This window comes from Alexandromys fortis, unplaced genomic scaffold (genome assembly GCF_014885135.2).
Source record: "Alexandromys fortis isolate MF-2015 unplaced genomic scaffold, M_Fortis_MF-2015_v1.1 scaffold_19, whole genome shotgun sequence".
Lineage (NCBI taxonomy): Eukaryota > Metazoa > Chordata > Mammalia > Rodentia > Cricetidae > Alexandromys > Alexandromys fortis.
Genome location: NW_026067890.1, coordinates 18126072 through 18152643, shown reverse-complemented (window position 1 = coordinate 18152643; position 26572 = coordinate 18126072). Strand labels below are relative to the sequence as shown.

At 37.6% G+C, this 26572-nt stretch overlaps 1 protein-coding gene across 1 annotated transcript in view; it reads left to right on the top strand.

The window, feature by feature from the left end:
- The first annotated feature begins 525 nt into the window (after positions 1-525).
- Positions 526-26572, top strand: part of Bank1 (B cell scaffold protein with ankyrin repeats 1) — a 212615-nt gene continuing 186568 nt past the window's right edge. The window contains exon 1 of the mRNA XM_050160095.1: positions 526-690. Within this exon, the coding sequence (XP_050016052.1) occupies positions 621-690 (70 nt within the window). The 5' untranslated portion in view covers positions 526-620. The remainder of the gene's footprint in view (positions 691-26572) is intronic.

Sequence of the window (26572 nt, the reverse complement as noted above, 5' to 3'; positions counted from 1 at the left end):
AAGAACACATTCACAATTCATGTTTGAGGAGAAGGGCATAGTTGTTTAGATAGTTGTGTGACTTCTTTTTGACCTGGCCCACTTTTTAAAATAGAGCAGAAATAGGAGACATTTTTCATATGGGAATGAAAATCAATCAGTCCACAACATGCGGACTTAGCCTGGTTTGGATAAAGTGAAATATTACAAGTTACATACCTTTACGTCTCTTCCTCTATCTGTATCTATCTCTCAGTCAAGCAGTTTCCTTTCTAGAGGTATACTCCGGTGTCCCTTTCTTACAGGCAGAAGGGGCAGCCCAAAATGTAGCAGGGAAAGCCAGAATGGGAGAAGAAAGGCAAGCTGCAGGTCACCTGAGTCTAAAGGCAGACTGGAAGAGGGCATATGATAAGAACTTAAGAGAACTCTCTGAAACCCATGTAACACCAAGCCATAAGCAGTTTCACTTCCCCCAGCGAAGCAGTGCCGGGGCTACACTTCCGGAAACCTCAGGCCACAGTACCCAGGGTGGGAAGCAAGCTGCAGGGCCACAGCCCAGCAGAGCTCAAGGTCTGCAGGGGAAGTTGCAGGCAGGGACCCTGCTGCTGCAGTTCCCAGGCCTCTGGCTCCAACCACCAGCAATGCTTCATTTGGCTTCTGGCACTAGGGGCAGCAGCCAGGACCTGCTCACTGCTGGCCCATCGCCTCCAGGTGGGTGGTCTTGCCTTTGCCAGGGCTGTGGGTGGAGGGTTCAAGATGAACCTGGGGCCCCGCTGAAATTAAGGGCCTCCAGTACAGTTTGTCCTGGAGCCACCAAGATCAGGGTATCTTTAAACCCAGAGTCTCTGTTTCCCTCACATCTGGAGGACTTCTCTACCAAGCAGCTGCTGTGATGGATGGGAGTGGGTGGGGTGTGTACTTCCTATTCTAGCAGCTTTTAGCCCCTGCCTGCACAACTTCTGACGAGCTAGAACTTTTCCCGAGTGCTCCAGGCAGTGTCCAGACATTTCTAAAATCATTTTGCACATGGCCTTGAGGCTAGGTCTCATCTGAAATGTATATGAATGGAGCAAAATACCTCTCTCTTACATCCTTGCCATTTCACTTGCCTCATGCTAATCTGCGCTTCCCTGGAGCCATGAGCTCCTAACTGAGAAAAGGAAAAGGGGTTCACTTTGGCTGAGTATGTCAGTGAGTTTCTCCTTTCAAATGAACGTTAAGGTGGTTGCTTTGGGTTCCTTTTGGTTTTATTTTCAAACTTATTTGTGAGTCCTATAATCAGCCTTAAAAACTGTTAGCTTTGGAAAAGAAATTTCACGAGGATATACATTTTAGAGGAAACGTTCCTGAGGAGCTACGCAGCAAGAAAATACAGCCTGAAATTCTTTTCATGTACTAAGGAGGATTAAATTACTTATAACATTTTTTTTAGGTAGTATCATTTTTTTTGCTTCAGTTGCTTTAGGGTATAATATACTTTTAATAAATGTGAACAGCTGATTTTCAGTTAAAATGGAAAATGTATTTAAAATAGTGGGCGATGGCCTGAGATGAGTTAGAGCCACTGGTGTGGGGACACCGTGTCGTTTTACGTGCTAGACACTGACATTCTTCAGCACTCTATAGCTTGGGGTCTGTGGCAATGCAGCCTCTCCAAGGAAATACACAGAAACCATCACTTTTTGGGCCCTGAGCAAGTGGCCACTTTCGTAATTTTAGTTTAACCAGTGAGTTGGAAGCCTTTGGTTTCACTGCTCTTCAGGTTAATTCACGGAGACAGTGGTGATTCTGAGCAACAGGCTGATGTGATGCGCCTCCCATGTCCTGCGGAGCATTCTTGTTCCTCTGTGTCATTTTCCTCGTCTCTTTGCTCTTTCCCAATACAATATTTAGCACTTGCTTCACTTACTTCCTTATGGATGTGAAAATTCCCCAGTATAGAACAGTATTTTGACATTAGCCCAGCCCCACTCCAATTGTGCACATAGTCTTTTAAGAAATCCACTTTTCTTTTTATTAGCAAGCTTGTCATTATACAGTTTTGGAAGTGTACACAATACACACAGACCAGTCTCGCCATCCACCTCCCCAACATCCCATCACACTTCCTCCCTGTAAAGCTCACTTTCATATTCATGCCTATGGCTTTCATTTTTGTGACCCATGGATAGTAACCCATGTAACCATGAGTTTGGAGCTACCCTTGGTGACTGGTAGGTCCCTAGTGGGTACTCAATTCAAGAAAGAGATTTCCCGTTTCCCAGAAGGAGGGTCACACAGGGCCCCTTTACTTATCTTATTTATTAAGTGGTGAGATCTTTCATACCATGGAGTTGACACTAACTTAGTGTGGTATGGGGGCTTAATTCATTCAGCAACTTCCTGTCTGAGGAAAAGCTGCTCTTCAGAGGGATTGCATCCCATGGTCACACAAGAAGTAACTACCAGGAAGTCATCCAGTCACCAGTGCATGAGCCACCCTGTGTCTCCTCACTAGAGTTGTGTAGCAATAAGTATAAAGTGGTAACCGTGTTTGACACCCGTGAAGACATGTCCTGTGATGACCACATCCTGACATCAGAGCCCTGTTCACCATTAAGTATCCACCTAGTCCTTCAGTGGCGGATGGCAAGGTTTATTATCCAGCAGAGTCCACACAATGTACAAATCACGAGAACTGGATTTAGAATGTGTCTTTCGATTTATGTTTAACTAGCTATGGTTTAACAGTGTCAGAAGGGGAGAAGGGGGACCCTTCCTCTGTTTCATTCTAAAGCTAATGCTTTTTAAAGGTTTTTTTTTTTTTTTTTGCTACTTTCTTTAGGAGCTATTCATTGAAGTCCAAATTATTTGTCCAATACTTTAAAAAGTTTTAGTTGGCGTTATTTGTTGTGGAAAAGAGAAAATCTTATTAAAGATTAGAAGCAATGTGTCTCCCCACCTGTCATGTGGTCAGTGCTTAGCCACAGCTTTCATGAAACGAGGTTTCCTACATCTCTCCCTCTAAATCCAGAGGATTTGTAGCTTTTCCTGCAACTATGATCTCGATCTGCCCTACTAAGCAAACCCCCTGATTCTACTCTGGTGCTTGGCAAAGCTTGCTCTCTCTAGAGTATCCGCAGGTTCTGATTAGGTCACTTTTGCTGAGAAATAAAGAAGGAAATCTCTTTAGACAGTTTTTACTTAAACATGAAGTTATTCAGTAACGTGTAATTACTAGAGAGTCAGGCCTAAGCATCAGCGTGTCATGGGGTACTGGATGAGCAGAAGGAATTTTCTACTGCACATATGTTAGTGTGCACTGCCCACCTCTGGGGCCTCCAGATGCAGGCTCTCTCAGGCATGGTTCCAGCTTCCTCACTTCCCTCCTGAGATCATCAACAATCTCTTTCAGTTGTTATCAAAAAGAAAAATCTTGGGAAACAGTAACACATATTTGGAAGGATTGTGGGGTTTTTTTTTTTTGAGAATTAAAAGAGAAAATATAGGTGAAGTCCTCTTTAGGGTGCCATAGATGTTATTTTAATCCTTAGATCATTGTTTTTAATAGTCTTGCATTTACATATTTAAAAAAATAAGTTCTTCCTGGGTTTAAACCATGGTACAGTCTGTTTAATACCAGCTAATGGTCGGCAAGGTAAGAAGCCAGCCTGGGCTACACAAACAGAGAAAGAAAAAAAAAGATAAAATTTATGTTGGGAAGCCTTTTTGTCTGGTTTGGAAGCCAACTTAATGACTAAGCAATTTGAGAACTGGAAAAATTAGAAGGCATGGCTTCCTGTGTGAGATACTGCCACATCTGTGGGGAAATGATGTGGTTAGAGTAATCCACAATGAGAAAACCAAGGGCGCATGGATGCAGAGTATGAAACTGAAGCAGTTTTCACAGAACTAAAACATGGAAGGAATTCAATAGGTCAAAGTGAGTGCACAATCTCCTTTCCCGTCTCAGGGAGTTCCAGTTGTACTAAGACACCATATAGGTAAAAGTAAGTGTCAAAAATTGTACAATATTTTAATTCCTCAAATATTTTGAATTATTTAAAGAGGAATAAGCTGCTTTCTCAAAATACTTACTGCTGGTTTAAGAAGTTTTCAATCTAAGCCAGGCATAGTGGCACGTGCCGTTTAATGGAGAAAACAAGGGAGACAGAGACGGGCACATCGGTTTGAGTGCGGGGCTAGACTAGTCTACGCGTTGAGTTCTGGGCATGCTTAGGGCTTCACAGTGAGTTCCTATATTTAAAAAAACAATCAAATCTAAAAGTAAGGAGCATGGCATATGTGTCAGGACGGCAGGACACATGCCAGCAAACCTGATGGCCTGAGTTTGCTATCTAGAACCCACAGAGGTGGCAGAATTGAAGGAGAGAACAGATTCCAGCAAGTTATCCTCTGATCTTCATATACGTGAACCATGGCACAGGCACACAGTGCATATGCACAGAGACAGTGTAAGTATAAACCAAAAAAAAAAAAAAAGATAATTGGAAGTAAGAAGTGCCATTCTGGCCAAACAAGAGTTATATATGTTAATAGTTTACGTCGTTGTTGCCTAAGTCTCTGAGTTGCATTTGTTATTTCATTACATTATTTTTAGGTCAACAAAGTATTACAGTGATTTTAAAAATAACTGCGAAATAAGGATAGGGAGGGAAAAATATTTTCTAGGCATCCCTGTTAAAACACACGCTGTCCTTTGACATCATTTAGATCCATAAAACGACATCTGTGTCTTACTGCAGACATTCAGATGATCCAGATGCTGAAATCTATCAGATACTGGATGGGACTGGCTGTGTCCTGTAGAGAAAAACAATAAGCACCTTAGACTTTCACACTACAGAAACCCCTTTGCTGGTTCCAACATCATATATGGAAATCTTACAGAAAAACCCCAAACCGAAAACCTTCCACAGTCATGACTAGAAATCCCTCAGCCTTCTAGCCTTCCCTGACCTTCACGTGTATCTTCTGCATTAGAACAAGTTATATCTATGTGCTGTGTATCACAACTTCCTTTCTCTTAAGCTCCTCTGCCATGTTTGTTTGCATATTAGTAGTTCCCTTGCTTGATTTCTTATGTTTCCTAGTCCTTAGGCACAAGAGTGTTTTGTAGATGCACTGTTGGTTATCTAGTGCCAAACAGTCATCCCTGAAAGCATGAATACAAGAAACATTATACTGATATAACAGGATATACTTAGAAATCTATGTATATAGACATATATGTACATGTAATAACAATTAGTGAAAAAAGGCCATGAATTTGAAAGAGAGCAGAAAGGCATATATGGGAGGGTTTAGTGGAAGAAATTAAAAAGAGAAATTTTTCAAATAAACTGTAATGGCAAAAATCACACAAATAAAGAGAAAGAAAAATAAAATAATTGTAATGGTAAGCCATGTTGGTTAGACACAACCTGGAATCGCCCAGGAAGAGTCTCATGGAGGGAGGGCTTATCTAAATTGGGCTGACCTGGGGAACTATCTGCAGGAAACTGTTGTGAGTGAATTGAGGTTGGAAAACTTGCCTATTGTGGGTGAGCCCATACCCTAGGTATGAGGTTCTCAACTCTGTAAGAGTAATTTAGCTGAGTCCCAGCAAGAGATCACTCATTTCCCTCTGCCCTTGATGTGACTGTTTGAAGTTCCCACTGTGACTTCCCCACAATGATGGACTTTAACCCAAGGTTAAAAACTGAAGTGAGCCTCTTCATATGCAAGTTACTTTGGTCAGGGTAGTTTGTTCATGCAACAAAAATGAAACTATAGCAAGAAAATTACAGGGCTCGTGATATAGAAAACCAAAAGGTTCATGAGCCACTCACTCCAGTGGGAAGGAATTGACAGCAGCTATGACTTCAGGGTTGAAGTCTGAATAATATTTGGGTTGAGATGGCAAGTGGCTGATCATGTTAAGATCATGGATGTCACAAAGATGGTTTAAGCTAAAGATAGAAAATTTAGGTAAATATGATACTTGTGCATATCAACATTTTATACTTGATTAACACTCAGGAGAGATCAACTTCAAAGGATTGAAAAGATATAGTTTGGCTCATAATTCTAAAGGTTCCATTTATATATATTTAGATCAACTTTGTGTATCTTGTGATGGAATATCTGAATCACTAACTTCAAAACCTGAGGGTATTATAGAAGAGGGGATGGAAAGGCAGGTCTATAGGATAGGGGAAAGTACTAGCCATTGTTTCATCAGGATATCACATGGCCATCTTGATCATGAGCACATAGCAGCTCTGACCATCTTTACAAGACATGAAAGGGAAAAGATTGGGAAGGGACAAAGAGTGGGAAGGACTGGGATGTAGACGGAAGACAATGGGTGTGAGCCAACTGTGACAGCAGTAACTGTTTACAAGGAAATCTATCAGGAAATTTAAACACTGATAACATAGAAGGAAAGTAAAGGAGGTAGCTACTAATGTCAATATGACTTAACACAAACAGAAGTCTAAGATGACAGCTCTCGAGTCATGGCAAGCAATCAGACAGTGATGTCACACTGCAGTCGGAAGAGGGGACTGAAGAATGAACTACGAATGAGAAAATGGCAGTGCCTAATGGAGATTGCTGTTATAATACACGGAGAGGCTCAGAAAATGACTTTAGTACGAGGCATGGCCATGAGGAAAACATCTTATGGAAGCCTCGCGCAGTCCCCAGAACAGTTTCCTGCGGTTAATTTTTATTTACTTTGACTGATTGAACTGAAATATGACAACCAAGGAAAACTGTTTGATCAGCTCCTACTAATCCACTCACAGGCAGTAGCCGAGTGTGATAATCAACTCCAATACCCAGCTCAATGAATCCAGGTCCAACATTAAAGAAAAGAGGTATTTTTAAGATCAGTGTGACTCCAGTATTCCAAAACTGCTGGGGCCCTGCCAGTGACAATCTTCCCTATGGAAACTTTCGGAAAGAATTCCATCAATTCTAGGAAGAATCTATTCTGATGAATAGAATTTTTTAATATGTCTAAGTATTTTTGTTCCACGGTTGTCTTTCCATCTCTTTTATATTCTCCTGTGATTCTGGAACTCCTTCTCCTCCATTTCTACCTCTTTTTTCTTTGGAGATTTTTGTGGCATGGACCTTACTTGGGCACACTGTTAAACTGCTCCATAGCTGCACTTTCTATGACAATCCAGGTTAGAGTCCACACACTGCCATTTCTGTTTCACCTGCTCACAGGCTTCGGCTCCTCACTGCATCTTTTCCCACCATGATCACTGGTTCAAAAGCTACAACTCTGAATAAATCTGCCCAACTAAATCCAGAGGCAAATAATGTTGCCTTAAACCTCTTTTGGTGAAGTCAGTGATTGTATGTTTAGGTAAATCTTGTTACATGCTACAATAAGAAATGATTTTAAAAAAAAACACACAAAATTATATTTCCTCAAAAGGAATCATATTGCAGTTCTCCTGTGACTGAATGATGTAACCTTATGTAGTCTGTACCTGCCCGTGGGTACAAACCTCTGCTGTGTTGCTCAACACCAGTCCCTGCACCTGTAGCCATTAAGAACTTGAAATGTGCCTTTCTTACGTTGGAATATGTCATAAATATTAAGTGAAAGCTGTCAAGGCAACACAAAGGTTCAGTCTCCTACTGATTTTTATATTATATGTTGAAATCATGTTTTGAGTGTCTTGGTTCACATAAACATACCATGCAATTTATCAAATTAATCTCCTGCCCTCCTTCTGCTTTGCTTTACATTAAAAGAAACCAAATCATTTTAAATGCTGATTAAGTCCTCAATTTATATTCATACGTTTGGGATGATTATAGTGAAGTAAGTATTTATGTTGATTCAAGTGTGGGATCTGCACATGCTTGTCTGAACAAGGCAGTTTTTTTAAGAATGCGATTCTTTTATATCTGAAATGGTTACCACATATTTTATAGGAGCATCGTAACCAAATGCAACAATGTATGTAAACTCTCTGCAGCATACAAAGCAGATGCTTAGCAAATAACAAGTATTATTTTGGTCCTGGGATAGTGATCAAGTCTGTTTTATTGAAAAAGACTGTCTCCAGGTGGCCCATCTTCAGTACTTAGGGGTCATGTGCACATGTAACTGAGGACTGAGGTCCTTATATAAATTTTTCTCATGTTCTCCTGGTTAATTTTTCTTATTACCCTGTTGAACACAATAATTTCTTAAACATAGATAAATCAACTCTTCACTAAAATTAAGCTTAATGAAACCTATGATCTGCCACTGAAACATTGTGTAGAAAAGTAAATAGTGAATGTGTGAAGATTTAATTTACTAATATTTAGACACAATTTAAAAAAAGATTGTAGTTAAAATTTTCTCTTCTCATTTTTGGAGACAACAGATTGTATTGTATTATTTGTTGTGCCCTGGATATTGAGAGAACAGGGTGGTAATAGTTGTTTCAGATTTTAAGTACCATGGAACCATTGTATTCATGATTTGGCGTTTCAAGTAACAGCAAATTTTGATAGAGTTCTAGAGCAAGATTCAGGATTGTTTAGATGATATCTGGAGTAATTTATCTCATATAGGGTATAAAACTATAGAGCATAAAGTAGATCTTTGAAGACCAAAAGGGATATAAAAAGGCTCCCCCAAACAAGCTTCTTGTTTGAGTAACATATAAATAAATAGGAAGAGTTATAATTATGGGAAGAAAACCAGGCCAGCTCCTTTGCCTCATCTTTGAGAACAAGTCTGTTGAGAAGTTGCCAGTTAGAATACATTACATTTCTGCTCTGACATGGAAAACACAAGATCCATCAAAATGCCTGATGTATTTATTTGTACCGTTTCATCATTTCACGAGTACTTGTAATCGTTTTCTCAATTAGTGCATGACATGAGTGTGTCTTTTAGTAGTTCTTGGATTCTAAATAACCCGAGTATAAGATCATTTCGTTTCTCTCCCTCTCTCCTTCCCTCTCCACCATCCCTCCCTGGTACTGTGTAACTGATTTGAATGTGACTAGGTGAGTAGCTAGGTGGCCATGTGGGACATTCCAAAGGGTGACCCATAATTTCCTATCTGATGGTGAACTTGAACTCCTTTCCCCAAGGCTTTATTCCTTTAGGACTCTGTCCTAGAAAACGTATTCTGTAACAGATCTGTTCCTTCCAACAAGGATGCTGTGACATACTAAGTCTTAAATGTGAGATTGCCAGGATGCTCTGAACTGAGAACTTCTGCAGCTAGTGATGCATCTACTGTTTCTTCTAACACAGTGTTTCGGGATCTTATTTAATTATAGAGCTATTGTAGTTATAACACTGATAGAGAAATGTGTTATTTTCTGCATAGTTACCATGTTTTCTCCTCTTCAGAGGAGGCTCCTCTGGCACAAATCTGAGGCTCCACTCTCGCAGTTTGCCTCAGTTCTGTACATACTTTGATGTAAACACAGTTCTGATCCCTTTCTGTCTGTCACATTTTGAATGATAGGAAAGGAAGCTTAAAAAGGAATGAAAGCCAGAGAGGTGGCAGGGTAAGGGAGAGGATGTTGGCTGGCTGAGTAGGGCACATGCACTATTTTAGGCCTAATTCCTAGAGACAACGTCCAGCAACAGGGGCTGGCAGTGGGACGTGCTAGAGACAAAGAGGAGAATCAGAAGATGATGGCGTGCTAAGGAAATGAGTTATGAGAAAGAAAGTAAGTAAGCAAAGACTATCAGGGATCCTAAAAAAATACTGGGGGTTATATTTTTTGTATGGATGATATTTATTTTTTAATTGTTTTCATTGAACTATATATTTTTTTCTCTGCTCCCTGTATTTATTTGTACCATTTCTTTATTTCACAAGTACTTGTAATCGTTTTCTCAATTAGTGCATGACATGAGTGTGCCTTTTTGTAGTTCTTGGATTCTAAATAACCCAAGTATAAGATCATTTCGTATCTCTCCCTCTCTCTTTTCCTCTCCACCAGCTTTTCCTGGTACTGTGTAACTGATATGGATGTGACTAGGTGGGTAGCTAGGTGGCTTCCCTCCGCTTCTGCCCTCTCCCATGATCCCCATGCCCCCAATTTACTCAGGGGATCTTATCATTTCATACTTCCCATGTAGATTAGGGATTGTGAATTATAGGCTGGTTTTGATTTGCTTTATGTCTATTTAAATAGCATGCATGTACCCAAATCCAATAATCAAATGATTTTGCAAGAATTTTCACACTAAACTGCAAAAACCTGCCACTGTGTCCATAATCATGCAATATCTGTAGCATATCATCATTTAAAAATGAGATTTCACTCACTAAAACAGTCTGGAATTAAGGGCTTGTTTCCTTGTTAGAAATGTTCATCAATAAACCACGTGTTTGAAGAGAATACATGGGCCATTAAGAGCTGCTCAAGTCAATTACTGTTGTAGTCTTTTCCTACCTAAAACAGTGGCAACTAATTACTGCAGTAAATTTAGGAAGATAGTACATTTTATGTTTTGTAGGTTAACTTAACAGCCCATGTAGAAGCAACTTGATACCACAATAATTTTTATTATCTCAAATAGAGTGGATGCTCCTTAAAGGAGGCAGTGGATTCTGGCACCAGTACAATAGAGACAACCACATTAGCAGACGCTGGCTGGTTAGCTAGTGATTGACATAGCATAGCTAATTGCATTTGTGAAAATGGATAGAGTTGGAGTTATTTCTGAGCCTCTTCTTTTTGAGGCAACTTGAGTGCCACATTTCTGAATATTCTTAGAATTCTTGTATTTCCTCATTTGTCTAATCTTTTTGAAACCGTTTCTTCATAGAGAAATCTTCCTTTGATTATGAAAAGAACTAAAAACAAACAACAAGGACAAGAGACAAGCATGGCACCGTTAGTACCCAGATAATTTAAGCCATTTCTCAGTGGTAAATTAACACTTAATCTGATGATAAATATTTTAGTTGTTTTTATAAGATATGTATATCATTTGATATAACATAATTTTTGCCAATTAGCCATATATTCCAGGGCAGATAAAGATTGAAAGGGCAGAGTTGAAAAACAAATGAAGTTGAGTATCCTGTACATATTTAGAATGTTACACATTTTACTTATATTTTTCTATTGTATTTAAAGAGGAGCATGACAGAAAATAAACAATCACAAAATATGTTAGGACACACCCATAGTCTGTATAGTTCAGGTCTTGAATTTAATATTTTTTATTTTAAATTGCATGATGTATTATGTTGGTCTTGTAGGTAAAATCCAGAACCTTATATATGCTAGGCACATGCTATACCATTGAGCTAAATCCCAGCCTCTCTGTCTTAGTAGGTTCAACTCTGTAGCTTTAATCTAATTAATATTTTAATTAATTAATGATTAATAATTTTGCTTAAGTACTTCATAATTACGGTTGTGTGACTGTTTGGTGAAATATCATCCAAAAGCAGAAAATCCACAACAATTAATCCCACAAAATAATGAATCATCCTTCATATAAAATTATGATTCGTTAAGGTAAAGATGAGGCGATCCTTTTTAATAGCACAGAAAACATTTGTCATTTAATCAAGTGCTGACTCTGCCACTATCTGACCTGAACCCCTTTCACGTATCAAACCTCTGGTTCCTAGGAGGGATTAGATGCTGATGATTATGTTGTTTCTTCATGTTGATACTTGATTCATATTATTGATTGAATTGACACATCTTAAAAGACAAATGCTACAGAAGCAAACGTGGTTTTGAGTAGATTTCTGGAATTGATATTGATGAGAGCAAGTAGACGAAAGACTCTAGCCTTACATGTGAGTACTTATGCATTGCTTAATTCTCCGAGGATTTTTATTTGTCATCTTTTCTGTTGGGCTCTGGCCATCACGCAGCATTTTTAAGTGAAATAGGAGTGGGGCAGTGCGAGCAGATCTGTTTCATTTTATCTTCGCCATCGCTCCAGTGACTTGAAGGCCCTTTGCTAGCAGGGGTCTGAGCTGCTCAGTGGTGAGAACTAGTTTATAGGTGCAAGAAGCGGCTGAGTGTTTTCTCCTAAACCCGGACATAACTTCTGATGCATGGCTGCTCTTCTGAGAAAGCCACCACTCCTCTCTACAGGCAGTTGCCAGCCCCGTCCCCTGAGGGCCATACTTCACTGCTCTCGGTGTTCTCATGACCCCTTCCCCAGCTGGATTAACCAGCCCTTTTCTTCTTAGTCATAGACTTTCTCTGTAATAAGAAGAAAGCCTGTGAGAAGGATAGATGTGATGTTTCAGCCTCTGATGACCTGAGTTTGATCCCTGGGTCCCACATGGTGGAAGGAAATAACCAAATCCTGTAAGTTGTACTCTGGCTTTCCACACGTGTATTTCCCTCCAAGAAAGGGGAAAAAGTAGAAAAAGATGCCCATCATTTGGTTTTAAGTATATGTATATAAGTGTGTGTATATGTATGTGTATATTATAGAACTTTAAATTTTTCATTATATATATATATACTTTATGTGTTGCTGTGATAAGACCATTTTCATATAAGTATATATTGCCTGTTAAACAATCCTCCCCCACATCACCCCGTGTTTACCTTTGTCTTTTTCCTTCCCCTTCACTGAGTTCCCTTTCTTCCCTTAGTTTCACTTCCATTTTGATGCCATATATACATGCATGAATTCATGTATCTATTTAAAATCCGGAACCACATACAAGAGAAAACTTTTGATATTTGTCTTTCTGAGACTAGTTAAACTTCATGGTTGTAACCAGTTGCATTCATTTTCCCAAAAGCGTCATGACCATTCTTAGACCATCCAGGTGTCCAAACGGAAAACCAAATGCTGTTGGGCATCATGACTGCAGACAGGCTCTGGGCATGTTAGCTTCCCTTTCCCTTAGTCACGCTGGAGTTCTTGCAGTCACAGGAGAGCTTCTAGATTAGAGATGGTTCCTGTAGAGATCAGGATTGGAGATAACCTCTAAGGGGATGGACCTTCTCTTTCTGTGCGTCTCTATCACTGTGTCTCTGGAAGTTTGTACCTCATCCCCAAATGTTCTCCAAAAGCCAGTTACCTTCTCCAGGGGATTAAGATGCATCTTGGGTTAGTGCCTACCCATGTGAGACACAATAAGTACTCTAGAGGTTTATCTCTTCTAATTCTTATGGTTATGAGATTTTGTAGTGGTGGATCTAGGGACAGCTAGGTTAATTATTTGCTTCAGGTCATAGAAGTACGCCATTGCAAACTATCATTTTAGAGCTGGCCTTTGAATCCAGGACAGGCTGAATCCAAGACCTTGACCTGAATATCAGTTTGCCTCTGAAATGAACTTATTTCGTTCACACAAATACTTACCCATGTCCATATCAGAAAGTTACTTTGCCCATCTGGAGTTCTTAATTTTTCTAGTAATTAGTACTTGTTATAATAGGAAACTATCTGATGTACAAGATGATATTGTTAAGTAAAAGAACACTATCACTGGGGCATTCTTTATAAGAGCCAATAAACACAGCTTCCAAATGATTATTGTAAGATAAAAAAAAAAAGTTTTGTTTTCTCCAAGTGCTTGTAAGTGAATGAGGTAATAGAAAGAGCTATAGTGTAGCGCTAGAAAAAAGAAACATGTTTTTAATGATGGCCATTGGGGTATTTAAAATCATCAGAGCTGCAATACAGATGTGATTAAAACACTCTGTAAAATGTTAGCAATAAAGAGTCCTTGAGAAACCCACTGTTTCTAATTTGCATCTGCCTAATGTTTGGCATCCTCAAAGGAATTTCCAAACCCCTACTAATTGACTCTTAGAAAAATCCTTCTAATGTATCATTTGCTTTGACTCAATGGGAAATCTAAACAATGATCATTTAAGCTATTTAATCAGCATTTTCCTACAAACACTGAGGAGCAGCAGCAAGCATGCTGCACAGGCGTCTGTTTTATTCAAGGCTGGAGGAGCACGGGCCAAAGGAGCTATAGCTGAAGGGAGCGTTCAGATGGTGTACTAGACAGAGAGCCCCCAAATTAATGGTGTTCTAGATAGAGAACCCCCAAATCTAATTTCCGATCCTGTGAACATGTCTATATGGGAAAGGGAGAGTAAGGCTGCAGGTGGAGGGAAGATTGCCAGTTGATGATTTTGAGAAAGAGAACCCTCATGCACTGTCTAGAACAGCCGAGTGTAATCACAGTGTCCTCAGAAGTACAAGAGGAAGAGGCAAAGGACTGACTGCCTAGGGAAGGGTTTGAGCGAATGTCTCTGGCTTGAAGATGGAAGCTGGGACCACGAGGAGTGACTTGTGATGCCTTCTAGAAGGCAGAAAGTATAGTTGTGGATTCTTTCCTAAGGTTCCAGAAAGAACTCAATCCCTCCAACTGCCGATTTTTTTTCCCCAGGGAAACCCTTTCACGAATTGTAACAACTGTTAAGATAATAAATTTGTATTACTACTTGCATTTTGGGAGTTTGTGTAGCAGCAATGGGAATCAAAAAAAAAATCTCTCCACGGATGTGGTCTCCACAAAGAAGGTGGAGGCAGCGTAAATAACAGATACTACCTGATCCTCAGGCATTTGTATTTCGGTCTGGTTATAAAACTAAAGCATGAAGGAATGAGTCTTGATAAAATATGAAGAGCAGATCAAAGACACTCTTAGAGTCATTTCAGCAAAAAACTTTCTGAACTTAATATTATTTCAATGCCCAGCTAAAAATAAGTCAGTCACCCTTTAGTCTGGCTGGCTCATAATATATGAAATCACATGGTATAATTTTGGGGGTTATATAAGTAATACTTGTATAGGATAGAACGATTAATATAATATACAATATACCCACAGTCATCCACTCATAATATTAACACTTGCCTTGAATTTTAAGAGTTTATATGTGTATGTATGCACACATATATGCGTGCATATATAGAGATACATATTTTCTTATTATGCCTATGGTTTCTAATCTTTAATTTACATAGTAATTCATGATATATTTTTAAGGGTAATTTTTAAATTTAAATGTCAAGATGTCAAAGTGTAAGTATATTTTCCAAAAACAGTATTTATAAAATTTAAATATTTTTGGTTTGGCAATTGTTTAACTCAGCATTTTTTTTTTTGATATGCGAGGACTTTTTCTCAAGAAACCTTTACACTAACAGTAGGTTGAATAAGTAGAGAATATTCCTCAGCCACAGATTTTTTTTTTCTTCCTTTCATTTTTGAGATGAGTTCCCACTGTGTACCCTAGGTTTCCCTCAAGCTTGTACCCTCTCTGCCTCAGACTCCGGAGTGCTGATGCTAGGCTTTGGGCTCCAGTCCTGTTTCCCTCAGGAATATGTCTGTGTGGGGCATTAAATGCACAATGGTGGCAGAGTAATGCATATTAACCCATTTCTTTTTTTATAATATATACCTCCCTTTAAAGGCAACAATTGTGCTTTTTATCCTTTTTCTCTCTCAAACCTGAAAATTCTTTCCTTATGGTCATTAAAATATTAATTGGAAATGTAATTGAATACATTTTATCATTGCAGTGCCCTAATTATAAGTTACCCTGCTGTATTCCAAATACTTGATCGAAAATCCAGATGAGAAACAGGGACCATGAAGTCTTAGAGTTCTGCTGGTGAGGGCTAGGGAGGAGAGGAAGAACATTAGAGCCTGAAATATGACTGTGTGAAGGATTGCATTGATTCATAACATTGACAGATGAACACATGTAACTCCTTTAAATATTTATTTTATTTACATATATGTGTATGTTTTCACTTAAATGTGTACGGGGTACCCAAAGAGCCCAGAAAAGTGTGTGTGACCTGGAGCTGGAGTTATAGGTGATGGTGCCACTGAATGAAGGCACTGGGAACTAAAACCTGACAGATTCTCTGAAAAAAAACAGCATATACTTTACCTACCCATACATGACACTTAACACTGTGTGTGTGTGTGTGAGAGAGAGAGAGAGAGAGAGAGAGACAGAGAGAGATAGAGAGAGACAGAGAGAGACAGAGAGAGACAGAGAGAGACAGAGAGAGACAGAGAGAGACAGAGAGAGACAGAGAGAGACAGAGAGAGACAGAGAGAGAGACAGGGAGACAGAGAGACAGAACATTTTGCTGTTTCATTTTCTTTGACATAGAGTCTCAGCCCTGGTGCTTCTATAAATTACTGTATAGCTCAAGATGACTCCAAACTCATGGAGGCCCTTTACCCTCACTTTCTTATTAAAAGTATACATAGATCTTACTATAGTATGAACATTCACATGTCAGTTACTAATGCCAATAGGTAGTTTGTGACCACATTACTTAACCATGGTCTTGTCTTTGTAACCTTGTTGCTGAGATGCATGGAGTATGGGTATTTGTAGTTGAAAAAACAAATCTTCATAAAAGTTAGTCTGAAGTAAAATATTTAAAATTTATTTTCTCTTATTCACATATGGACTGTAATCTCTTACCATAATTCACCATCTATCTTATCTTTTATAGCTTTTGATAAGCACTATAAATACACACTATTGACTTGAGAATTCTGATCTAAAATTTTAAGTGGATAGTTTCAAATATGGCATCCTATGCAAATAGGTGATTTGGTTTCATTTGACAAAAATCCCATTAGTGAATTAAGGTAGAGTTTGAGCAAGAAATTAATTTGGTAAACTAAATAAACAATATGCCTTGAATCTCCTAATAAATAGTAGAGGCTGTTTGGATTTCTCTTTTTCATGTTGGAAAGACTAAGATCTCTTTCCTTTTCTTCTGCCAAGAATATTTAAGAAATCAAGAGCTGGGCTAGAGAGATGACTCAAAGGATAAGAGCACTGGCTGCTCTTCCAGAGGTCCTGAGTTCAATTCCCAGCAACCACATGGTGGCTCACTACCATCTATAATAGGATCTGATGCCCTCTTCTGCTCTGAAGATAGATATGCAGAACACTCACACAAAATATAAAATAAATAAAATTTAAAATTTATATAAAAATTAAGAACTGTGGCTAATATCACCCAGCCTAGCTTGAGAAATATATTAAAATATCTATAACTATTCTTACACCTGAGTGGACTTAGAATTGCTCATGTGCTTGCATCCATTATTTTCTGGGCCCTGCTCCTCGAAAATTCAGTTCTTGAATAGTGTTCAAAAGTGGGTCTTTAAATCTAGAGGATTTATATGGGTCTTCCCATATGGTTAGAAGAGAATGGACTTTAAGTTGACCTGCTGTCAACAACCATCCCAGACTTAAAGTAGAGTGTTCTACTGTTTAGATTAACTGTTACCCAGAAGTCTTGTTTACTCTGAACATGAGCCCCAGATGGGTTGTAGGGAAATTCTGTGGGTGGGAGGAGACACACTTTGCCAGTTTGCTGCTTCTCTTACATTAAAAAATGACTGAGATTACAGACATTGAGATGAGTCTCATTTGCTGGAATTAACTGCATGTAATGAATAGATGACCATCCACACTTTCTTTCCATGTGGACTTGCTTTCTAGTATGCAAATTTCCAAATCATTCCCCAGTTTTCACCATACTGCTTAAATCTCCAATTTATTTAATTGGGGATTAATTTTTTGCAGGTTTGCTAAAGGTTTATTCTTGATCAGTAATGTATTTAAAATAGGATACAAGCAATTTTCACATAGCAAAACTCTTGGAAGACTTCAGTATCAAAAACAACAATCAAAAGTTTGCTTATATGGTCAGGCTGCAGTGGTGCACACCTTTAATCCCAGTACTCAAGAGGCAGAGGCAGGAGGATCTCTGTAAGTTTGAGGCCAGCCTGGTCTACAAGAGCTTGTTCTAGGACAGACTTTGTAGAAAAGTTTGCTTATATAATTTCAGTCTTTTGGGAATTTCAGGTCATGGAGGGGATTACATGTTGGCAATGAAAGGCTTAGTTTATAAACATTCATTAGTGTGCTAAATCTGCCAAGTTCATGGAAGTATTTCAATAAGGAAGAAAAATGATTTGACCTCTGTTCTGAATCCATGATTACCCATCCGTCCCTCTTTCTCTCTCTCTCCCTCTCTTGTTTTTCATTACTCTCATCATACTGTGCTCTGGTGCTTTGAATAGAATCAGATGAATTAAGAATGAAGGGAAAGCAAAGAAGCAAGAGACTGTCAACAGTTTTCTCTTGCTCACTGATAACACAGTAAACATGGGGTTGAGTTGTTCACCCAGATTTGGCCTTTTAAAAATCTCAGCAAATGACCCTGTGCTGCTGTCTACTGGGAAGCCATGAAAGGGACTGAACGAAAAATACTTTAAATAAACTGGAATATCATGAATACTCTAAAAGAATACTACAATGTTCATGTAGAAGTATTTTATCATCAAGCAGGAATTTTGATGTAGTTAATTTTGAAATGTGGTTCATTTGTAACCAAATGTAAGGACACTTTTCAGTCAGTGAACTCAGGTGATTGCAGTGGTTATTAAGCGGAGATGTGGCAATACAAGTATTGAGTTGACCAACAACTCTAAGATAAAGGGCAAAATCACGAGGTAAAGGAAGCCAAATATATATTGGTTTACATTTTTATTTCAAGAAAATGGAATCTGTCAAAAGAGACCTCAAAATGAAACAGATATACCTATCCAGCATAGGGGCTTTGGACCATAAACCAATGGCTATTATGATCATATTCCCACCCATGCTGTTGAAACAAAATGAGACAGCTGTAGTAAAAAGTGGGATCCTATTTAGAAGGTTATTTTATAGCTAGCTCCTGGTATATTCTCCATAACATTTACCATCACAATAAAACTAACTGTAAAAAGTTTTGAATATTTCTGTACTACAGAATGAAATTACAAACATGGTACAGGATCTTTACATGCATGTTTGAGGCCGAGATGCTAGACTTTAATTTACCATTGACCAAACATTTCAGTTGGAACTTCAAGATCTGACTTTTGGTTTTTCAATTATACTAGTCAATATCTACTAAAATGTTTAAAGAAAATTCAATTCTCTAAAGTCAAATTCAGACTTCATGAAGGTATATAGTAGGATAAAATGGATACTTAGGAATTAATTGATAGAGCTTAAATATATGCTATAGTTACTCTACTATGGGTTGTGTTAGAACTATTAAAACCCTAAAAAAGATGCTTTTTAAATCTTACATTTTCTATTAATTTTTGTCAGACTTGGTTTTATAACCAAAATAGTTGAAGTATAACATTTACAAATAAAACTAAATCTACTATGTACTTACAGAGATCTAGAAATCTATATATTTTAGGAACTAAATGCCATGTAAATTTTAGTATTGATAATATTTCTATTAAATATTTTCAAAACATCAGCCCTAAATTTTGCATAATTATATGCTTTTATCTTAATGTATTGTTTATGGAATGGACTTTGCCACAGGGCAATGAATTTGTGAGATTAATTTTCCTAGGATCATATAAAACCTATTTCTCTTTGATCCTTTTGCAGCCTCCACTGTGATGCTAACAAATTTTCAGTAAGCATTTGCTGATCAACAGTGTGGTCACAGGCTTGTGCAGGTTCAGTTACTCACAAAGGAAGCTAGGAAACACGAGTTCACATCAAATTTTCCTTTCTATAAACCAATATAAACAACAAAGGACATAAGAAAGTCATTACATGGAAGGATGTAACGTAAAGGCTTTTGTTTCTCAGTATGTTTCTTGTTTAGTAACTTCGTTTGGGTATTTCATTCTTAAATTAAATAGGTATATTCTTTCCACGCCCTTTCTTCTTTTGTTCCATGTATCTTCTTAGCTCAAGCAAAGCCATATTTTCTTCAAAGCAAAAAAAAAATGACCAGATCAAAGTTTACAATATCCTGTTAATGAAATCATCATCTTTCTACCATTCTCTTTCAGCATCATAGATGGGTACTTAACGTTGGAGAGACACACTTTTTAACTTTTCTCCGAAGCTAATGCCAAACCCCTCCCTTTCTTTCCCTTCCTACAGATTAGGTAATCCTCCCAGGTGAGGTTATAATTGTATATTGAGAAATGGTGTAGAGGCAGTAAGAGTTAATGCTACGGGAATGAGAACTACACATCTGTGGTACTAGCTTTTCCCATCAAGATTGGCCTCATTTTATTATATTCCATTTTGTAATATTGAAAGACTGAGAGAGGCAGAGTCAGCATCCAGGATCGCAGCAACTACACCACTTACCATTTTTTTAAAAAACTCTCCTTGTCATAAAAGTATTTCAAATATACAGTAGGACAGATTCAGACATAAAAGATGTCTAAAAGAGATGTAGTGTGTTTTACAAATGTACATATGCTTAAAAAAAAGAAAATTAATATAGGCAGTTATAGAGGGAATAGTTTTAAAAAATAAAACAAATTCTTTAAATAGACAGGAAAGTAATATAAAATAATACAGACAGTCACAAATTAAAGGAGTAAAGATAAGAAGATAAATATTAAAAAGTAATAGAAAAAATAAGCCACATAATGATGGAAAATAAACAGTCTGCATTATGTATATTATTGTCTTTTCTTTGATTTAAGGTCAAATTTATTGTATGTATATTTCTACTCTTGTTTAAGGTATTATGTTTATACAGATCATTTAAAATGTATAGATACTAAATACAGATTAATAGTCATCTACAATAATGAAACTTTAATTATATTAGTTAGGTTTTCTAGATATATAGATATATTTCAGTTAGATAAATAATCTTCAACATTTCAGAATATGACATTTAAAGGTTTTAAGAACTAGACTTTTCACAAAAGTGAGACATATCTGCTTCTGGCAGAACCAGTTACTTCAGAGAGATTGATGGGCATTGAATAAACTTGCTGTAGAATTTGTGTTCATTGTGACAAAGCTAGCCATTTGGGCAAGAAATTGTTTTTGCCTGGATTGCTTGATGGTATGCTGTTTAAACTGGACAAGCAGTACCCACAGAAAAGGGACTGCTGAACTTACCTAAGGAAGTTGAGATAGTGCTTCAAGAAAGAATCTGCCAGGAATTCTGAAGGACACAGAAGACAGTGACTGACAAACTGCCAATATAGGTTAAACTGTCTTTGAAATTTCTTGCTTCATGGAAAAGTCTGCAGGATACTATGGGCCTGTAGGCTAAATATGGATGCCCAGATGTTACAGAAGAACTTTGGGTGACTGTCCAGGAAGTGAGATGTCTCTATCAATTCAAGAGTTTTGGAAGTTTGAATTACAATGCACTTCTTATTTATTTAGGTAACTTTAAAACCATTGTGGTCTTTGATGGAGTTGAAGACAGATAATTTTCCTTATATGATAAAAGATAAAATAGGTATGAAACTTTAGACTCACAAAGAAATATTGTAAATGTAACTCTTGCTTGATACCTCTTTTGTTATATGAAATTTTACTATGTCAAAGTTAAAACCGTCCTTTAATTTAGACATAAAAGGAGAGGTGATGTGGGATTGCCTTCTGTATGTTGTGAATATGCTTTATTACAAATCTTTAATAAAGAAGCTGCTTTAGCCTATGTCAGGGCAGAATATAGCAAGGTAGGAAATCCAAGCAGAGATAGAAGAGGAAAGAAGGTGGACTCAGAGATGCCATGTAGTTACCAAAAAGAAAGACACCACAACATTACTGCTAAGCTACAGCCTCGTGACAATACACAGTTAATAGAGATGAGCTAATTTAAGACATAAGAGCTAGCTGGGAACACACCTGAGCCATTGACCAAGCAGTATTGTAATTAGTATAGTTTTGGTATGATTATTTGTGTCTGGATGGCTGGAAAACTTAAAAGAGCAATCTTTGCTTACAAATTAATAATAGGAGCGGCCCTGGAGGATGAGGAGATAGGCATGCAGAGAGGTGTTGTAGGAATCAATAGCTTGTGTTTTGATGACAACACAGCACTACTTGTTGAAAGTCTAAATAAGTTGCAGGTCATGGTAAATAGAGTGGTGGAAGCAAGTGAAAATCTCGGTATGAAATTCATGGGAGGGGTGCACAAGGATTTGATCATTGTAACAAAGAGTTGGAAAATCAAGCAATCAAATTCGTGTATCTGGGAGGAAAACCTCAGTTCAATGGAAGGGATATTTCAGCTGTCAAGAGGCAGGTAGGGATAGCAAGGGCTGCATTCCAGGCATTAGGAAAAGGTTTCTATTAATCTAAATTTCTTTATTCCCCACTCCCACCAAAAGTTCAATGTAAGAGTCTAATCCTAATTCTCGTATTTGTGCTTCGGAGACAAAAGCACAGTGCTTTCATGGGTGGATACTTTAATCTTTCATGAAAGGAAAACAGAAAAGTCTCCAAAGGAGGAAGCTAATTCTAGGCAAAGACAGTGATCAGCAAGTGTTGTGTTTGTGTTTTACATGTGAGCAAAGAATTCCTTTTACACCTGTAAAGTGTTAAACTGGGAAAGTACAGCATGAAGAACGAGAGAAGGGAGAATAGATCCTAAGATGATCCATAAAGCCCAAAGCATTTCCCATCTATCTTTATAGGAAGTCTGCCTGTTGAATCCTCTTCTTATCATAACAGGAAACTTCTGTCACTTCAGATTTAGTGGTGCTAACAGGCTGCTCATGCCATCTGTGTACTGGAAATAACACATGCACGCGTGAATACTGTATGAGAACAACCCTATTGATATATTCAGATATTCAGATTTATACATTGCCTTTTTCATTCTAATAACCCTTAAAAAAAATCAACCCAGCCGTACTTCTCAGACTATCACATTGTTGAGAACCAGGAAGAATTTCTAAGTATCAGGTACTTTCTGTAGAATAGGCTCTCCCCCCCTCCTCCATGGGATTAGGTGCACAGCATCAGAGAAAGTCTCAGAGATGCAAAATTAGAGATGAGAAGTGATGTGCTAAATAACAGACCATTAACAGCTCTAGCTGGTGATCAGGGAGGTTTGAGATATATATCTGTAGTGTTGACTGTGCAAACTTGGGCAAATTGCACAAAAAATAAGAGGCACCTTTGACTCTATGAATAAAATGAACCACGTTTTTTGGGGGGCATTATAGGATAGTGTTTTGCCATCTTATTATCTTTAGAAAATCCTGGATTTAGTTTCCTGTTATACTGAAAATCCCATTTCAGAGTTGAAATATCCAACCAATTCTACTGTATTTACTTGAATACAGTATTTACTGAAATAAAGGTACGTGCACATGTACTGAACTATCCTAGAGTGGGCACACCCATGTTATCAAAGGCTGATTGCTTAGAATTTCATGATTGTACAAAGATGGAATTCTACAGATGTTGAGACAAACTTAATTAGTCTCCTTGACAGCACTCATAGTCCACTCCTTTTCTAATGTGTGCGAGTGTTTGTGTGTGCATGTGAGCATACATGAGCATATGGACACTGCTCAAGTTAGTTTTCCCTGACACTGTGTAGAATTCTACTATGTAGAATCTTGAGATTGAGCTCAGATCATAAGTGTCCTCAAGTGCCTCTAAATACTGACCCATAGCCCACTTTTGTATCTAGCTAACATCCCTTGTGAGTATCCAGAAAATATCTTGAATATATTTTTAATGCATCATTAGTGTTCACCAATTCCAAAACTAAAAGCCATCAGATATCTACAACCTGTAAGCTTCTAACTTCCTTCTTTGCTGTGATCGAGCCACATGCTGCCTATAGTGATTTATTTAGTCACTGGCTTGCCTTACACTCTTTTTTTTTTTCCTTCTGTGATGATAAAAAGCTCTATAATTAACTGCTGCTTTGTTGGAACATGCCATTCTGGCAACCTGAATCCATGTTCTCAGGTCCTGGATATTTGTAATTGGCTCCGAATCAGATCCTTTTTGCCCCCTTTGAAATAAGAGCTGTGGTTTGCATTAATGCGCACAATTAAAACAAGATGAAGCAGCATGACTGTAACTTTTATTTTATCATTTTCAAACTTTTCCCAGGGATCCAACAGAGCCTTGCTCATACTAGGCAAGCGCTCAATCACCAAGCCAGAGCCCTAGCCCTTCCATTTTCTTTCCTTTTTATTGCCAGTGAGAAAAAACATAGTTTGAAAAATTAGAATCTTGCAACATTTTCTCATTATGCACAATGATATCCTGGTTTGACACTGGGTCCCATTTAAAGAGGAGAAAAATGTCCATTTGAGACTGAGATTCTAGAAAAGGATTGTGATTTATGTGTAGCCTCATTCTTTTGATAATATGAATAATCTTTTTGGTATAAACACTATTATAAATTATTGATAAAAATTTCTTTTCAGATTAAAAATTCATTATAGTACTTTATAAAACAAATGAGACATTATTGAATCTGGCAGAATACTTCATTATAAATAAAAACGTTAATATGTCTTTATTTTGTTCTTGAAAAACAGTTTGTTGGATAAAGAGACTGTCTCCAGGCATGAAGGTGGCATGACGCTTCTCTGCCCTGGAGTACAGGTTGTGACCGTGAGATTGCTGGATCTTTTAGTGATGGCAAGAAATATGCTAAACAGTCAATTATAGCTAAGTCTAGTGATATATGAATTAGCATAGTACCACTTCCTGGTAGGTAAAGAGAGGTTGGGTCTTAGCATGTTCATCTGCTATTCCTTTCCCATGTTCATAGTTGCTTTTGGGCGGTGCTGTCATATATGAAAAGTAGAAGCATGTCTAAAGGAGGACTCTACAACACAGTTACTCTGGAGTCACTGTCATGGGGCTTTTTGGTGATGCAAGGGATCCTGAATCAGGTTCTTTCCTGTAAGTAACAGCTCAATCATGCTGTATTCATAACTCAGTGGTTTGCTCACCTAGATTTGGATGGAATTATTATTTTGGGCTTTTATCTCCATCCTACTTTTAGTGAATGTATACATCTGTTTATAAATCTCCAGCAAGTCACACAACACTGTTGTGCAATCCTTTCATTACTTTCATGTTGGTAGATTTGAGACTTACATTTTGAATTACCTCTTTGGGACTTTAATAGCATCTTCAGTAGCCATGTTATTAGATTGTTATATATTCCTAGGAATGAAAGTTTGCATTTCTATGAGACATATTCATCATTTATTATTAAATTTCCCAACTTCTGGAAGTTGGCTGATCTTTACATTGATGCCCCTCCTTAAATTGGGAGAGTAATGATTTAAACTTGGTTGAGTTCAAGTGTGTAAATGAAGTGCATTGCCTATACACTACTCTTGAGAATTCAGAGATGATTCTTCTGGGATCTACAGCCTACACATTACTATAGTACATACTTCTCTTTGCTAAGTCAAGGAGAAGAGAGACACAGATATGGATATGGCTTCTATTAACTTTTGGTTTTGGATTCAAGTCAGTTTCCTAGTTAAAAAAAAAAAAAGTCAAAGGCAGCAGGAAGGTGATTGATCGTCTTTTTCTGTGACTGTGACACATTCCCCTTGGTGAGCGATCACTAGTGAGTGAAGAAGACCATCACCTTGTAAGGGTTAAGTAAATGAATTCAAAAGTTAGTTCAACTTCAACAGGGTTAGAAGACACTGGGCCTGGACTCCTCCCCCCGTAGCCTGTAAAACCAGGAACTGGAACAACAGACTGTCGTTACTGGTTTGAAGAATGGGTGGTGGGAAGCAAGTCGTGTGGTCCAATTGCCAGCAGCGCCCTTCCCTTTCTGTCCCTAACATAGGTCCTTCCCTCTGGAACCGAAGGATCGAAACCCCTTTCAATGTTTCTTCTTGGTTCATTGATTGATATTATTTATTTAAAATCACATTTTAATCTAAAGTATTTTTGACAGATAATCAAAAATTAAGTTGTATGTGCTACATATGCTTGTGTTGTGTTATAAATGTTAATTGTCATTTATGCATTTTGATGTTAGCTATTATTTGTTGGTATCTATTTACTGGTATGCTACACTTTGCCCACCTGACTTGTCTTATTCCCTAGGATAGTTTAATTTGAACTTGCAATTAATGACTAATACATTTTTACATTATGATCTTATACATTAACACCATTATCCCAAACAATATATAATTATTCCACATTCTATTATAGTCTTTGTCTTACTTTGCTTTTCTAGCATTAATTTTATTTAAGTTTTTATGTTATATGTGAAGTTTTCTAATGCATCGACCTTTAAAGTTTGAAAACCTCCTTTGAGGTGTGCCAAGCTTCTGTGATTAGAATTCAGTCCCAGTTTTTAATTATCACTTATGTAATTGTCTTAGTTTTAGGGATCTTTTTCTCGACACCCACCTGCTGGAAAAGATTGACCGATCTCAGGGACTACTGAATAGTTCCCTCCCCAAACTTCCTTTTGCTACTTTTCTTAATTTAAATGTGTGTTAAATTTTAGCTAGTGTGCATTTTGAAATAGGGCATCTCAAATTTTTATGCTTGTGATAACCTTTTAGTTATTTTTTTTCATTAGCCCAGCTATGTAATACATAAGTCTATAAAATAGTATGCAAATTTGATATTTATTGATAACAAATCATAAGTATATTTTAAAATTTTATAAATATGTATAAATGATTTTTATTTATTAAAGCAAACCTGAATGTTAATCTATGTGTTTCTTACATAAAAAAATTAATCTCAGCTGAATATTTGATCCTTGGGATGCAGAATATCTTTAATGTTTTTGTGGGTGATATTTTATCACCAATCCTGA